This window comes from Glandiceps talaboti, chromosome 23 (assembly GCF_964340395.1).
Source record: "Glandiceps talaboti chromosome 23, keGlaTala1.1, whole genome shotgun sequence".
Classification (NCBI taxonomy): domain Eukaryota; kingdom Metazoa; phylum Hemichordata; class Enteropneusta; family Spengelidae; genus Glandiceps; species Glandiceps talaboti.
The window spans coordinates 1,848,506-1,867,173 of NC_135571.1; the positions used below are offsets into that span (position 1 = coordinate 1,848,506).

At 34.9% G+C, this 18,668-nt stretch overlaps 1 protein-coding gene across 2 annotated transcripts in view; it reads right to left on the minus strand.

The window, feature by feature from the left end:
• The window catches only part of LOC144453037 (uncharacterized), a 30,648-nt gene extending 15,046 nt beyond the window's left edge, over positions 1-15,602 (minus strand). For both annotated transcript variants that reach the window (XM_078144306.1, XM_078144305.1), the window contains exon 1: positions 15,362-15,602. In XM_078144306.1, coding sequence (XP_078000432.1) covers positions 15,362-15,587 — 226 coding nt within the window. In that variant the 5' untranslated portion in view covers positions 15,588-15,602. The remainder of the gene's footprint in view (positions 1-15,361) is intronic.
• Between the last annotated feature and the right edge of the window lie 3,066 nt (positions 15,603-18,668).

Here is an 18,668-nt window from a genome sequence, read left to right on the forward strand (position 1 = left end):
AAACTAAATATTGCTGGTGAAATTTAAAAGGAAATGAAATATAGTGAGTACATTAACATGTGCATGATATTGGAACTCCTTTGACTCAAGCTTTCAAACAAATTCCTTCAAAAAGTAATCATGTTTCCTTAGTAGTATTGTCGACGGTATAGCTTGTGGCGTCAGATTGACTCAAACGATTAAAAAAAGGACTATTATAACTGACAACAGAGGTCATGAATAGGTATTAATATGAGCCTGATACAAATTAACATTGACATTTGTTAAAAAAAAAAAAAAAAAAAAAAGTTACATGACAAAGGAATTTTTCGAGACACTTTTGGCGGGAATGGTAACGATTACTGTTGTTTGCATAGAAAATTATGTAAAGGCATAATTTGTTTATAGTGGTATTTCCTGGAAAGTTTCATACGCTTAATAAAAAACGTCATCGGCTCATTTATGAACTATTTCTTAATGCCAGATTTGAGTTCAGTCAATTGCAAGCGATGTCTGGGTATGCTCCAGTAAATAGAGAAGTATTTAAACATGCAGGAATAATTACGCCCAGCACACATCTTGTGCCCCGTTAGTTGTGCGAACCTCTTTCTGTCCCAGCAGCCGACAACTTATGACAGGTCATGAACTTACACGATGTAGTATTCCCATGACAACAACCGTAATTACTAAGTCAACAATTAAGTCACACGCTCAGTTTGTCAATGTCATACTGAATTACTTCGAATAGACATATCATTTCTTCTGTCCAATCACTTCTAACCTAATTGTGTTAATATAACATCACCTACATGTACCCTGCACTATTTCAACATGACTCATTCAAAGATCAACTTGACATGCTAGACTATCTATTTTTTTAGTGCAACCTATATATTCCAAAATATACTGAGAACATATAGTCATTTCCTCATAATACAAAGTTAATCTGAACTAAAATGAATTTTGGAGAACTAAACCGGCATGTTTTGGGTTCTTTTTATGGTATTTTCCCAAGAGCTTGTAAAGTTGTAGTGACTGTGTAATTTCAAAAGGGAATGATATAGATTGTAGAGCGGTATTTTACGGAAATGTCTGTAAATGTGAGTTGAAATTTAAACTAATAGCGGATGTAAGGAAAGCTGAGAACAAATATCGATCTTTGCACTTCGATTCACAACATACATACATACATACATACATACATACATACATACATACATACATACATACATATATGCATACATACTGCCACCCTATGCACTAGGGAACCTTGCACATGCTAGCACTATGATGTGTACATCCATGCGCGCGCACTCACAGACAGACAGACAGACAGACAGACAGAAACGTACACACATAAGCGCACGCATACATACATACATACATACATACATACATACATACATACATACATGTACACATGTATACATGTACACATGTATACATATATATATATATATATATATATATATATATATATATATATATATATATATATATATATATATATATATATATATATATATATACACACTCACACGACGTGACAGACTGCCCAACCTAGTTACTGAATATATAATGTATTGAATTTAGATCCTTCGACCTAACTTAGTTACACACATCCGTGTACAGTCTATCTATACTGTCAAAGTTGATTGCACAATAGTTGACATGATGCACCTATGACAAACATGTTAACTCAGTACTGTATACTATCGTCTGCATACTGATAAATCAAATTTCGATTCCGTCAAATATGTTTATAAGATTGATGTAGGTATCCATGCAAATGTGAGAAGGAATGTGAGTCATGCTAAACCATCGCCAGTTGCATCACCGTCATGCAACATATACTTAAAGGCTTATCCACCAATGAGAGTACTCCGCATCATTCCTTTGTACACACAATGTTTTACCCTTGGAGGATGTTATTTACGTTTGTTTTGTCCCACCTTATGAAAAGTGCAGTTAACATTTCTTAGCAGCATAAAGGACATATTGTTATTGGAAAGAGTAGAGTATGTTTTCAAATATTTTAAAGTTACTTACAGTATTTCGGACCTGTTGGGTAATGTATGAAGTATGAATGTGGATATAGTCAATTGAAGTGTTACAGTTTGTAACAAAGATTACATCCTTGACTAACGTTAATGTACAACGTTCAGATGGTCAATGCACAAAAACCAATATGAGTCGACAGAGTATTAAAACGAGGCTTGGAAGCTGAGAATACAATACTTTGTACTTCTTCGTTCGCTAGTTCTTCATATATTATATTATATTAATATATACTATATTATATTATATTATAATATATTATATTATATTATATTATAATATATTATATATATATATATATATATATATATATATATATATATATATATATATATATATATATATGTGTGTGTGTGTGTGTGTGTGTGTGTGTGTGTGTGTGTATTCTGTGCATGTTTATGATAATTTGTGCACATTTGAATGCCTGCATTCTTTGTAATGATCGTTCCTCAATGTGTGAAAAACTATTACACATCATATTACATATCACATCTAAGACGTTTGCCATATTTCTCAACCAGCCGTTAAAATTCAATCTTTCCTACTATGTTAGGATCATTGTTTGTATGTTGGCTCTGCGTTTAATACTTTTCTTTGTAGGCAGTGCACGTTATATCTTATGAATTAATCATTTTAAGAATTAAAAATATATAAAGAATTTAATACCTACTCCTCGATAGTTACCTATTATGCACAGTGTCATATATTATTTAAATAGATTGTGGCTAGATCTTGAATAATTACATTTCCATTATTAACATAGAATACTATGTTTCCCGGTGCTCTTCAATTATAATATTTAAACCTTGACCTATGCTCCTGGTCCTTTTTAGTTAATAAAATAAATGTGGGGGTTCATCATCTTATATTCAGAGAAAATCACCGCTCTATAAAATCCGGTAGTGTTAACAGAGAATGTTGCGGCCATATTGGATTCTGCAATGATTAAGTTTTGATATCATTTTGGCCTCTATGTAAAACTTATGGTGACCCCAGATTGTTTTATTGACTTTAACTGGGATTAGGTTTTAGTGTTTTAACAAACTTAAGTAACAGCAAAAGTTTAAAGACTTTATTTCCAAGGCATAATCTATGTTAAAGTCAGTTTCAGGGTGATTCTGTACAGCCCCCCGTATACACAGGGAACCTTGTACATCCTAACACTGTATGGTGTGTGGATCCTATTGTCAGATACCACTTGAAGCTTGGCTGAACGACATCACGTACTTTGACATGTCTGTGTACTCTAATTTCAGTGCCTTTAAAATCTCTATAGTAGTGGTAATTTTTACAATATCTCACAGGACTTTATTATTATACTTTGGCAATTATAATCCCATCGCTGCCACCAATATATAACAAATGTAACTCTTAACGCTTACATAGAATTCATCAAACAAACAGGTGTTAGGTGAACGAAGATGGTTTATTCGGATGATAATTCAACACCGGGTTTCAACACTTGTAAGTCGAGTCCGTGTTAAAGCTATGTAACACCCAAATATGATTGTACTGGAAGTTTATTTCCCCTTTGTGCACTTCTGAAGGTCACACGTGCTTTTGAAAACTGAACGGAATGTTACTAAATTTGCGAATTATAAGTATCTTTTCAAACATATATGTATATAAGCTCTGGTTGCTAAAGTCCAATCTGAATTTGAGCGTGTTCTAGCATCTACTTCTAAAGAGATTTTAATTGCTTTATATTTACAGTTAGCATCTATTCTGTCAGGCACCGGAAAGAAGTTTGTCTGATTCAGTCTTAATTATCAAATAAATGAGATGCTAATGGCATTGTCTCCGGTCTTATTTCCTCTTGCCATTGGTACCCACTCTTTGCCTGTAATGCTTTGATCGTTGGATTTATAAACTCTTCTCTAAATGAAATTGTCTTTTAGTCTATTGTAGAAGGGTTACCGTAATAATGGTTATACCTGCTGTTTTTACAAGATACATAACAAAAAAAACATATCGTTACAGAGTCGATGGGTTTACAGTTATAGGGAATATCCAAGATTCCATTTGGTTTCAGTCGACACTTATTTACTGTTGTGTATTTTATTGATACCATTGTTTACGATGAGGATTAATAAAATACTTAATATTTTTGTCATGTCTGTATTTATATTTCAGACACGTTTTCTTCTTAATATTGTGCCTAAGGCGAAACAGTATTGTGTTTTCCCGATAACATTTCCTCAGAAAAATAGGGTAGGTTGGTCGAGATTTTATTATGTTTTATTTTATCTTTCTAACGGTTTTTATTTTTGAAAAATATTGCTTCCACCTAAAAACAAACAAAATGTCGGTAAAATACCCCTTCTGTGTGTGATAGTTTGATGAAATATGTACAGACATCACGGGGAAGAACACAGAGTCAAAGGACAAGACGACAAAGAAGAGGGCGAAGAAGACAAAGATTTTCTTCTATTTTTGTTTTAAATCTTTGGAAAATGTTTAGCGTCGAGGACTTAAACTAGGGTTGGTTATAGGATACACATTTTTTTTATTTCCAATCGCCTTAATGTTGTGCGTTTGTACAGTTGACAGTGTATTGATGGGGTTCAGGAAGGTCTCTGCCTGTGATCATAAAACATCACTTTGTGATATGAATACCCAAATTACCTAAATCAACGTCTGAATGTCTGAGGCGGAGGAGATGTAGTATCAATAATATTAACGAGTCCAAGGGAGTCGTTAATCAAAATGTCCGATTGTCTTGTAATTTGAACTCTGCGTTTGATGATCACCTGTTTCAATTAAAAGCACATCTGGCGACCCCACTGTGTATACTCAGTATGCCACGTTTACGTATTTGTATCGTCTCCTGTGAAATTTCTAGCTAATCGAACGACACTGTCGTTTTAAACCATGTGTTTTCTTTATTTATCTGTTTCTTATGACCTACCTGCGTGAACATATATTTCTTGAATCCGATCAAAAGATTAAAAAAAACGTCAACTATGGTTTATTACAAAGAAACACAATATCACTGATGGCAAGATGGCGACACCACACGCGGGTATCTTATCATATCATATCTTATCTTATCATCCATCGCTGACATTTTAGACTTTAAATACACACACACATATATATATATATATGTGACATAAATATCATCTCCAAGGTATAAGAGTGATACAAGTTAAGTACGGCTGTGAACAGAAAGTGCCACCACGACATACACGTTTAAATTTGTTCTGCTTTTATACTGACCATCACAACCGACCGACCAACCAGTTGTTCATAATGTACGATGAGAAAAATAGATACAGCTAAAATGATGCAGGCTTGGAGTTTCACTAAGGTGATATGGCATTTAATACACACCCTCTGACAACTTCTAATGCAAAAGAAACAATTGCATAGGTAACGTGCACAGTGGAGATGTAGAAGTAGTCAAGTTGAAATGTTGATTATCAGTTAGAAAATAGCCTTCATCAAGTCTGTGTAATGTTTGCACTAGAAGCCTGCTTTTTACTGCAATGTGAAAAAATAGCAATGCTTATCAGTGTTCAATGTGACTGGGTAAAGGATCCTGCTGTGTTTATTGTGTCTCTGTTATTGTTAGTCTAGAGTTGAAATATGTCTATCTTTGTGTCAAAAACGTAATGTTCTGTGAGTGAAACAACAAGACTATATATCAGTTTAGTTATAAACGGGCCATCACAACATTCTATATTGCGACTATGTGAGTAACATTGTTTTTTAAGAACACATTCAGTCTCAACAGAGCTCATTTATCTCCCCTAACCTGACGCTGTGGAGCATTCCTACAGGAGTTCGACATAAAACCATGAATTCTTGTAATTTTGATCGAACCATTTACTCTGAACGTTTCTTTGAGCTCTCAATGTTTACTTATTGATATTATGATGTGGGGTGTTATCAATTCTCATTGTTAGACATTAACTTTTAGCATTTTTTATCTCAAGTTGTAAAAATGAGCAACTAAAATCATTTTATCATATGAGCTATTATCACGCAGTTTGACCTTTCAATCAGTTTACACTTGTAGTAATGAATGGTGTTAACACAGACTTCATTTTACATGAACCAATTATATTATCTGTTTTATTCATAAGTTCTGTGTGGGTGAGCCAATCATTTTGTCTGTTTTATTTATAGCTCGTGTGCGGGCGAACCTACCCTTTTATCTTATTTTAATTTTATTGGTGACTTTTGTTCGGGAGCGCTTATAATTCTTTCATATAATGATTTATATAAGCGTAGCGTCTTCAAGTGTTATTTCTCGCCTAAAGCTGTCCAACTTCTTATAAGGACCATATCGAAGAAAATAGTTTATAACAAATCAAGCAAGATATGTAGGACATATAAATTATTGATTGTGATTTCTTTATTTAATTATTTTGTATTGTGCGATTGTCCTTCATTTATACCTCGTCCCCCAGGATACCATCACAGAACCAATAGACCATAGGAAATACAGGTGTTGTCATTTCATAGTTGAAACATTCATATTTGAGATTTCTCAAGTGTTGATGGTTAAAGTATTCAAATCTTGCATTCAAGGACTCTTACAGTTATTTATTTATTTATTTATTTATTTATTTATTTATTTATTTATTTATTTACTTACTTACTTACTTACTTACTTACTTACTTACTTACTTACTTACTTACTTACTTATTCATTCATTCATTCACTTATTCATTTATTTATTCATTCATTCATTCATTCATTCATTCATTCATTCATTCATTCATTTATTTATTTATTCATTTATTTATTTATTCTTTCATTTACTTTACTTATCCTCGATAGCTCATTCAATAGCCAATACTTCTTTCCAAGGAGACAAAAAAAATACCCCAAAAAAGAAACAAAATACCGCAATCACGAAACTACAACATAATGTGTTACATTAAAAAGACATGGAAAAGTAGAATTAGACAAAAATATATCACATACATGCTGATACAAATGTTAAAATTGATTCTTTGTGAATTTTTGAAGGAACTCTTAAAAGCTTACGCGTCAACGGTCGCACTATCCTTTACATATTTGGAATTGAACTCCCGAGAGTTGATCCTTCATACTTAAAATTGGAAACGATAAACTTGGAATTGGGTATGGGTTTATGAAGATCAGAGGAATATGTTGTTGAATAAGTATGGATTCTGTTCCGGGATATAAATAATTATTATAAATTTCAGAAATAATTATTGGAAAACTGAAGACAAAAATTGGATGTTCATCTTTAATGACAATGAAATTCAAATCCTTTTATCCAATAGCTATTTTTTATATGTCAAGTCTGTATCCGAGTCAATCTTACATATTTTGCAGTTGGAATTACTAAAACATGCGCGAACTTAGACAAAATGCCAACTTTTCAAAAAGGATAAGAGATTTACTCGAAATTTCCCATTAATTTCCTGTTTTAATGAATCATTTCGTAAGTAATTTGTAATTCAATTTGTTGTTATCTGGTCAATAATCTCAACTGTAAGTCGAGATGAAAGGATTACAAAATAATCTGCTGTTGAAAATGTGCATGGCTATGTGTGACTTGCGTTCGTTTTGTCATTCTATTACGTCAGAAAGTAGTTCATATTCACAAGCTTTTCTGTCATTCACGAACGTTACCTATTTCTCTGACGGCAATCACAGTATCTTCAATATGTAGTCTACGAAAACTTTAAGTAAAAACAAAGATCATAAACACTGAAACAAAACGTCGCCTGTTTCGACAAACATCTCACTAACATTGCTACAGTCTTTTTGTCTGGCTAGACAAAACATCTCTTTGATGTAGATCTTCTCGTCTGGCTCGACAAAAATCTAATTAATATTTCCACATGTTATCGTCTGGCACGAGAAGAACTGAATTAAAATTGATACATTTTCGTCAATTGACTGTCTCAAAATATAGAAGAACGCGCCAACTTTAGGTCAGGGAACGTATAAATTTGGCAATGATCTCCTAGGATAATGGTGACTCACCAGAGCAATATTGGTAAAGATGTCTGTCACGCCAGATGACTGACAAAACGCTATTGGTAAGATTTGTGTATGAATATCTCTCTCTCTCTCTCTCTCTCTCTCTCTCTCTCTCTCTCTCTCTCTCTCTCTCTCTCTCTCTCTCTCTCTCTCTCTCTCTCTCTCTCTCTCTCTCTCTCTCTCTCTCTCTCTCTCTCTCTCTCTCTCTCTCTCTCTCTCTCTCTCAAATAGAAATACGTGTAGGGGCTACGAAAATTCTTGGGTTCATTTCAGGGGGGCCGTGAAATTCTCTGAGAGCGCGAGGAGGGAGCTGCGAAAATAATTTCTCCCCAGTCCCACCCGCCGCAAATTCTGACCATAGCCTTACATACGCTGTCATTCAAGATTTGAATAGAAACCCTACAGCTGCAGCATCTCTGCTGACGATATCAACGTGATCTCCGTCAACCTCCAGTGATTACAATAAAATAGTAACCAGTTGTCAACGGCGCTTCGAGGTTAATCGTTTAGCAATCGGTGTTGTCATTGACGCAGCAGTTTTTTTTTTCAAAGTACCCGGCATTTGTGTTACTATCGTCGCCATGAAATTATGTTTTAACTGTTACATTGAACCAGAGTATTAATGACAACTATTGGTTTGACTTTACTGCACTATGAATATTCTTTCTCGCTTTGTCATATTGTATTGATGTTTAGTGGAGGCTTGGGAGAGAAGAATGGGGTGAAAGGTGAGACTAGCAGTAGCAAGCAGGCAGACATACAGATAGACAAACGGATGGACGAACGGACGGGCGTGTGAACGGACGATATGTAGATAGAGAGGTAGGTACACACACACACACAGACAGACAGACAGACAGACAAACAAACAGACGGACGCACGCACGGACGAATGGGAAGACAAGGCGAAAAGCTGGTTGACAAATACGAAGTAGGCCAAACAAAGTCCCATACCATTATATACGAAATAAGTCACGGCCTACAGATTCATGTGACATGAAGGGTGTGTTGAGAGAATCATGGAAAAATGTTCCTCTATGAGTGGCCAGAAAAGTTCGCTGACAACATGCATAGCAGTTACGTTACAATATTTCCACACCTTTCTTGTCAATTGTAAGTTGTGTTTTATCTCCTTTCTGTCGTCATATACCATCATTATTGTATACAAGATACGAGTGTCTATATGCTTGCCTATTTTTTGCTATCTCAAAACCTACATAGGAAAATCGACCTGTTCATCTCCGAATCGCACATGCGCCCTTGGGTACCATCACCCTTTAACGCCATCAGATACTTTTTTAAATTTAGGCTTGCTCTAAATATTTTGGCATTATCAATGATGAATTGATCAAATTTCATCAGGATGGTTCCTCAAGATTGACAGAATTAAGAAAAATGTTGTGAAGTCACAGATCATCCAAAACGTAATAAGCCGTTATTTTTAAGTCAAATATTAACGGGCAGCTCATAAATCCCGATTTAAACCCAGTAGAAATTATGAGACTGAAGTTCATATTAACTTCCACGGCAATAGTGTGTTAGCAAGATATTTGCTTAAACCACTGTTGAATCGAAAGATTGACATTTCCCGCGTACACGACGTGTCGTCTCCACTTTGACGACAATTCTAATGAACTTGATTATTGGTGTATATTTCTACATATCGTCTGCGCTATCGCAGTGACGATATAATGAATTAGGCGGGCTGTATTTTTCTAATTGTCGTCAGTGTTTTGACGATAGAATGACTTGTCTCGTACTTTTCTAAATATCTTCTTCGCTGTGACGACAGAATGAGTTGGATTGTACTTTCAACATATCGTCTGCGTTGTGACGTCAAAATGAGTTTCTATTGTGTACACGTTTCTAAATATCTTCTTGGCTGTGACGACAGAATTAATTAGATTGCACCTTTCTAAATATTTTCTACACTGTGACGACAGAATGTTGAGTTATCATGTCTGGTTCTAAATATCGTCTGCGCTGTGACGACTTAATGAGTTAGTGACGTGGTGACTTCTATGTCGTGACAACAAAATGAGTTATTAGTCGCATTTTAGTATGACAGTTCAATGTCGACGTCCCTCTCGAGGAGATGATGATTCCCTGTCATGTGCTGAGTTTAGCCAATATATTATTACCGGTGAGTATTTATATCCGACAAGAATTTTGCCCCACCTGCGAGGTTATTTTCATGATAAACCGACATACTTCAATTTCATAAGTTAACTCACCTACTCTGCACGTACATTAGAAATCAATTCGAGGGTATTTTTACAGTCAAGAATAGAACATTTTATTGGCGTCAATAAATCAGATTTCTGTTATTTGGAAAAATGAATAAGTAATAGTGCATGCATAACTATCTACTGGAAATGATGAAAACATTTTGTTTCCCGAGTAAAGTTCAATTGTCGTCTGCAAAGTGACGCCAGAATGGAGTTATGGCTGACATTGTTAGATTTACAAATTTGTTTCAATTTGCTCAGTTGACAGTTTTCGTTTGCTAGGAATTTGGTTTGGAATGTTGTATTGTTTGTTTTTCGTGTGGTTTTTATTTAATCCGGTTGACCTCTATGTTTCAATCTCGAGGATTTCCATTATATTAATAAGAAATTATGCATGTGACATTTGTTACGATATCAAAATACTCGGTTTTATTCACTTCATTCAACCCATAGTGACAAGGCTCCCTATGCTAATAGTATTTTACTCGGCTGAACAAAGTAATTCTAGACAGTATATAGAGGAGAATGACGTCGAAGTAGTTTCTCTCTGAATGTTTATAATTATCTCACTAACACAAATAGACAGTTTATAACGGGTTTGTTAGTTATTGGATTGTTTTGTGAGTAATCAGATAGCTGACATGGTTCACGGATGAAGATTTGATATATTAATACAATTGCATCAGACGTCTCTCGGTCTTTCAAATAAAGATATAACTATTCCTAGTAAGTAATACTATCCAGATAACAACTTCTACAAGCATATTTTCAGTTACAATGGGCAAGTGTCCCCTTGACGGTTTTAGGTTTGATGAATTTTGCAGCCATTTACTGTTGAATACAATCGCCGAAGCTCCGACAGTCTTCGAGTTCACATAATACGCACTTACCAAGTTCATGTCCCCAAGTCAAGTTTGCGTACATTCGTGATAAACTACTTTTAAAAGGTACTTTTTGAACCCTAGGTACATGCAAACGACGATATAAAGGCAGATATTCAAACCGATACCAAGTTAAGTTAGCTGGGTAGAAGTTTACGATCATCTACCTAACTTGTGTTAATGTATTCTTACGTGCATACAAAAATATTATCTCTCTTTACTACATATTCATATTCAGCTAATATTAAAGGCCAGAGTTTTAATCTCAGGTTTTTGCATATATAATGTTCGTGTCCGTGTTCGTGTTCGTGTTCGTGTTCATGTTCATGTTCATATTCATATTCATGTTCATGTTCATATTCATATTCATATTCATATTCATGTTTATGTTCATATTCATGTTCATATTCATATTCATACATACATACATACATACATACATACATACATACATACATACATACATACATACATACATACATACATACATACATACATACATACATACATTCATACACACACACACACACATACATACATACATACATACATACATACATACATACATCTGAATCAGTAGAGTGCAAACGAAGTCTTAGATGGCAGGAACTCTGTCCTTTGAAACATTACGCAATACATGTACACAAATTCTTTCTTGCAATAGTAGCTATAATAATAATACTAATTGTGAATGGTGTTTTCCCACACTATGCTAAAAGCATTTTTCAGTGATATTACAACAAAACTGAAAGTGTACAGAAAAGCCTTAGATCATTTCAATTCTGTATTGTGATCACGATTATTCAAAACAAATAAAATTTGCTGTGAGTAGCGGAAGGCAAATACAGATAGTCATGTTAAATCTAAATTCAATATATTAAATAAAGCACAACGATAAACCAGAAAACATCACAGTAGAATCCTTTGTAATGGCATTATGTAGTTCAGTTTCCTGATTTTGAATGTGTAATATTGACTTAAGTGTAACCTAACCTTCTCTTTGTCAGTTATATGCCATTTCATAATTTCACTCTGTATGTTTTAGTACCGTATATATGTATATTTTATTCATTTGTCACGTAGCTATTCTTTGTTATCTGTTACTCGGGGTGATGTTCAAAAAACTGCTTTGCGAAGCTTTGACCTTGCTTGTCCAGATTTACGACCCATGTAATGTACTATTTTGCAAAGAATCATTTCAGAAATGTTATAACATGATAAGAAGGGAACTGAAGGAACACTGTTACAGAAGAAAACGTCATAAATCAAACTATTGTTGCATAACTAATACGGCAAACAAGCCGTGAAATCACCGTTCACCTTACATTATCTTTGAACTAGCTATATCAATAAGGAAAGTCATCACCACAGAAGTCAACAGAACGTCGTCCGATTCGACAAAAAATTTACTTAGAGGGACGATCAATAAGTTTAATATAGGATAAACAAGTACATTCTTATACTTAAGCCTCAGAACTCCCCCCCCCCTCCCCATCTTACTAAGTTGGCAAATTGAAATTTGCTTCAAACCAATGCGTAGTAGTATGTACATAATGTAGTGCTATGAATATAAAGCCAGTATGTAGTGCTATGAATATAAAGCCAGTATGTAGTGGTATGTAGTGTTATGAATATAAAGCCAGTATGTAGTAGTATGTAGTGCTGTGAAAACAAAGCCAGTATGTAGTAGTGTGTAGTAGTATGAATATAAAGCCAATATGTAGTAGTATGTAGTGCAAAGAATATAAAGCCAGTATGTAGTAGTAGTAGTGTGTAGTGCTATGAATACAAAGCCAGTATGTAGTAGTATGTAGTGCTATGAATACAAGGACAGTATGTGGTAGTATGTAGTGCTGTGAATACAAAGCCAGTATTTAGTAGTATGTAGTGCTATGAATACAAAGCCAGTGTGTAGTAGTATGTAGTGCTATGAATACAAAAGCCAGTATGTAGTAGTATGTAGTGCTATGAATACAAAGCCAGTATGTGGTAGTATGTAGTGCTGTGAATACAAAAGCCAGTGTGTATTGAGTAAAGATTATTCTTCTGCTGACACTTTACTTTACTTTAGTGTCATGCATTTACAACAGCAAAAACCCTTCCATTTCTCAATTTGACAAACGAAATATTTGTATTTGGGGGCACAAATCATCCATTAAAAGTAAAATCGATTTTGCAGTATGAAAACTAAAATACTTCACCCTCCTACACCCACAAAGTAAAAGAATTTAGTTTTTTATCCTACATTGAACTGTTGATATCATCCCTTACAATTGCTGTATATCATTCGAATCCAAATGCTGTGCTTTGAAATAAGATAGCTATCGCGATGAATTCGAAAATGTAGCAATATTGGTAAGTTTTGTGTCGCTCAGCCTACAAAATGTAATAATGTTCATAAGATTAATGTAATATTAGATGATAAAATGTAGCAATGTTAGCATTATTTTTGACAAGCTAGGAGATAAATGTCGCAGCTTTAGATTGATATTTAGCAGCCAGACGACAAAATGTAGCAATGTTCACACAAGATTCATGCCTAGACAGACCATAAAGTGTAGCAATGTATGTCTAGCCAGATGATAAAACGTAGCAATGTTAGTATGGTTTTTTCAAGCCAGACAACGTTCCGCTTTGGCAGATATTGTAATTCAAGACAAACCTTTCTTCAGTTTTTCATGTACATTTGAATACCTTTTAGGAGATCAAAAGATTTCGTATTTTGTAAAGCAACATAAAAAAAGTAGCTCGCGCACACTCGTCAATTCTCACAGAGCAACACCAAACGGTGTGCACTGTGACACTAAGTCAAGCTGATACAATGCAATGTACAATTCTTTAGCTGTATTTCATCGTCTGCAAGTTTTCCCTCCAAAATATCAAAAATGTTATCTTTTGTTGAAAATGGTAGATGCAAGTTTCAGATTCTTATTTTCGGTAGGAATGGTGGAAATTGACTGCAAATTGACAGACAGCAGACGAAAAAAATGTTATTCCTTAGAGCCTATGGAATATTCTTACTTTAGTAAAGAGCTATGTTGCTAATTACTAATGCCTGAAATTTGTTTGCCAAATTAAATCGCATTTTGCTTTTACATTTTCTAATCCCATTTTTACAGAACAATTCAGGCGAAATATGATCAGAAATGAAACGCTCATGTTCAAATTAGCACACGAGAGTAAAAGTGACAATGTGTTCTGTCGTAATTACAAATTACCAACTATCCCGGATGTAGTCTCTCGGTTGGTCCATTAATCTGTTCATATCAATCATAGGTGATTGTCGTCAACTAGTTACGTTCTGTAGTGAGAATGATTGGCACGACTCGTTTTAACACTAAATTGCCAGTACAGTAAATGAAATTAATATTTCGGCAAAAGATCAAGTTTTTAGTGCTTTTAATTTTGCAAATGCACTTTATGAAATACACTCTTGAAAGTTGAAATTTTAGCACTAGTTTATAGTTTCTCTATGCAATTATTTGGACTAAATTTCTAAAAATCTTATTCCGCCCTTGCTACGTCATCATTTCGTCACGCTATAACTAATAGTTCCGTCGGCATTTGTTCATCGTAACCCATTTCGCCTATCTTTCTTTTACATCTTTGCTGCTATATTGTGCTATCTACGTAAATATCTTTGACATCCGGCGTACCGACCGTTAATACCTCCTTTCTCTGTAAGTATGCGCCTCTTCTTTCGGCCAATAAATTATAAATGTATCGTCGAGTTTTACCCAAAACAGTTGTATCTTTCCATTTATATATGTCTTTCTGTCTCTCCCTGTCGCAAATTAAAGTGTCTTAATTTATATTTATGTCGGTTTGTCGCTGGGTGTCTCCCCTTCTCTTTCTCTCTCTATCTTTCTTCGTCTCTGTTTTGGCCTGTCTGTCTGTCTGTCTGTCTGTCTGTCTATCTGTTTGCCTCTGCTTTTCTCTCTCTCTCTCTCTCTCTCTCTCTCTCTCTCTCTCTCTCTCTCTCTCTCTCTCTCTCTCTCTCTCTCTCTCTCTCTCTCTCTCTCTCTCTCTCTCTCTCTCTCTCTCTCTCTCTCTCTCTCCGGAACTTTTTAGATTCGCGTTCATTTCTATAACAGTTGAATGGACATATTAACTGTATACAGTTAAAAATAACTTAAGTTCTTTATTGCCCACTAAAGTATATTGAGATGAGGCTATGAGGCTAGTGATTCCAAAATTTAAAAGTCTCCTTTTTGTCAAAAGTTCCATGTAATTTAACTTTTACTTACCTATCGTACGAAGTGGTGGCTGGGCGAGGTACGCGTCAACACAGAACACTAAAAAAGCGGGAAGTACGAACACTACCATCATAGGTGTCATTCTTGAAATCATTTTAGTGAAGTTTGTCTTGGGTAATAAAAGGCGTTGTTTGTTCTCCAAACTAAAACAGGTACACTCCCTTCGACACTCGCTTAGCTTTTGCACATACACTTGCCGTGCTACAGAGATGTGCATGACTTAAATAGACCGTCACTTTACGCTGTTCCGTTTTGTGTCATCACGCCCTCGCCTATTTCAAAACTCATTTAATGATGAGTATCTCAGGTCAAAGCATGTCAATATTATTTTTAATCAATAATTAGGCCCACATCTAATTTGAGAATGCACAACAGTCTTATTCAGTCAACATTATATTGACTCTAAGAAGCATACAAAGTGAGAAACATTTCGCAGAATGAGTAGCGCGTTTTGTATTTTGAAATTTCTTAGAAAGGGAGGACAGATACACGATAGAATAGCCATCAATTTTGAAAGAAGATGCATGTATGGATTTAATGGCATCTCACCTCCCACACACCAAGACGACCTTAATGAATTCATTTCTATTTGCTTATAATAACTTTCTTAAATAACTCATACCCGAGACATCTATAACTCACGTGTTATTAATAGTGAAAAAATGGTGTACCGTTTGAATAGTTTCGGGTCGTCATTTTTCTTTGTCTTCCTCGACAGCACCTAATGGCATGTCGACAATTTTAAACGTCATTATCCGCACACGTGTCCGATCGTCAATCTCTTGGGAAGCGCTTTTTCATTTGCCGCCATAATGAAGAAAAATTGATTGAAGAAATGTACAAAATTGTTTGTACACGAGTGTTCTCTTCCCGCCCTTTTTAGGCAAAAATTGAGCTAATCGTGTCAATGATTCGTATTTACGTTTTTGAATAATGCGATATCATCATAGTTGCTTCTTGCAATTCCTGTTTTTGTTGTTTTTTGTTTGTTTGTTTGTTTGTTTGTTTGATTGTTTGTTTGTTTGTTTTGTTTTGTTTTGTTGTTTTTGTTGTGTGTTTTTTTTGGGGGGGGGGGCAATGTGTCCTCGCCCTTTTTGAATAGGCTAAAAGTGGGCCACTCTCCAAGAGCAGTTACACGTGTTTGTTTTCTTGAAATGCATATTCTTTTCGTTGTTTCTCGTAAACGTGTACCGTCTGATCAACATTGTCAATAGTTCGCATGAATTTACGACGCAGGTTTATTTGAACCGACATGGTGATAATTGGACAGATAACCTCAATGACAGTGTTGAACTATCTACACCAACAAACGGTGTATGAAGGTCGATTCAGAAATAGGGGTATGACCGTCTGGAAATATGAAATATTTTGAATATATATCTATCCCCAATTTCTGTTATCCTTTCAGTGAAAAGAATAAAGAAAATCGACTCGTAATACAAGGGATATCCGATGAAGGTCCTTTCTTGACAACCTTTATTTGATGACTAATTTGAAGGTGTTGAAATGATGGAAAATTGCTTCAAGACAACCTTTCTTTTTTGACACTTACGCAATTGCAAGTTAATAACAAACTGAGTTTACTTAGATATACTATAATAAATGGCTATGCTGATGGTCTCCACGCAATTACCAGCACACCAGGACGTTAGCTGTATAATTCACTCTTCTCCAAATGTACACTGTTCGTCGGTATGTGACATCTTCAGAGCAAACATTTTCCCGCCAAAATCACTTGACAGATATTATCCGTCGGCTGTAATTTTGTTTAAACATCTACCTTCATTTTAGAGCGGAATGTTTAACACAATCTCGAATAGACGTACCATAATCATTTAGTCTTAAAAATGTTCATATTTTCTACTTTAAAAAAAGAAAGTCAAAACTTATATCTTTCTTTGTCATTTAGTGTCTTTTACAAATGGGGTTAAAGGTCATGTATATCTGGGTAAAACAACAACAACCGCTCTTTAATTTTTAAAAGCAGATCAACAAGTTCTGCGGTAAGTGATATCAGCTCAATAGGCCATTGACTACCTTTGAATGCCCGCCATTAAACTGAAACGCCGTCACTTATTTCGATCGCTATCTATATTCTTTAGACGTCGGCATGGCTGGGAAAATATGGTTCTACTCTACCTCAGTAGTTCAAGAAAATCAGGTTTAACCTCCCTAATGCAAAGTAAATATTTCCCGCCAAAATTACTCAAAAAAAGAATTTCATTACATTTTATGCATTTTTGGCACGTTCCATATTTATATTCCCTAGAACCAGGTTATTAATCTTTTATTGATATATCTATGTCAAAATTTATGAGTAAAGTATTAATTTAGATTTAAAAAAATACAAAAATTCGAATTTCAAAATGTTGTATTCGTGCGCGTGATACAGACTGACTGCTGGTTGCCGATGTGGCAACAGGTTTATGGTAAAAACGATTATGTACACGATTGTGTTTGCGCAAATTTCTCTTCACGACGCGATCTTCAGTTAAAATTCCCGACAAAAAAAATCAACCCACTTCAGTGTCTAAAAATATTACAATATGGTGATGTATATTTTGATGTGCGATATAGATAAGGGGGATCCATTAACAGTATACCTTTACAGACAATATTATCAGAGTTGACTCATCCACCTGACCACGACGATCGACGTGACGTCATTTGCACATTCAAAAGGGGGCTGAGATATTTTGACGATAACGTCAGGAGAGTGATTCGTGGGATATTGTTATTGAGTGACATTATAACATAACATAAACTCAGGAAGTTTAACCACGTCACACCTGTAGACGAAACTGTTTTCTAGCTTACTGAAATGAAAAACTCATCGGCAGACACAACAGCGTAAATCTGCCGTAAAGTGCTGCTTATTCCGTTCTGTGCCAAGTTCTTGCATAATTGCACGAAGATTACATATGACGATTCTGTTCTCTGTACCAACTAGTTCTATATGTAATACTAACCCGAACAGGGCCTTAGACCTAGTTTTTTCACTTCCGGCCGTGAACTTATTTTTTTACGTATTTGAGAAAATAATAAAAAAATCGCAAAAATTGTGAATTCTCGCCAGAAATAATGGATGCAGAAACTGACATCAACTTAAAAAGACAATCTGTTCTTCGAAGCTTCCAATCTGTATATCTGATGGGAAGAAACCAATAACACAGAGATCATTTGGAAAACAACAGAAGACATAACTACCTGAACTAGACATTCACTCATGAAAATATAAAAAAAAATAAAGTAAAAAATCTACCTACCCCACTTTCTCTAAAATTGAGCTTAATTGGAA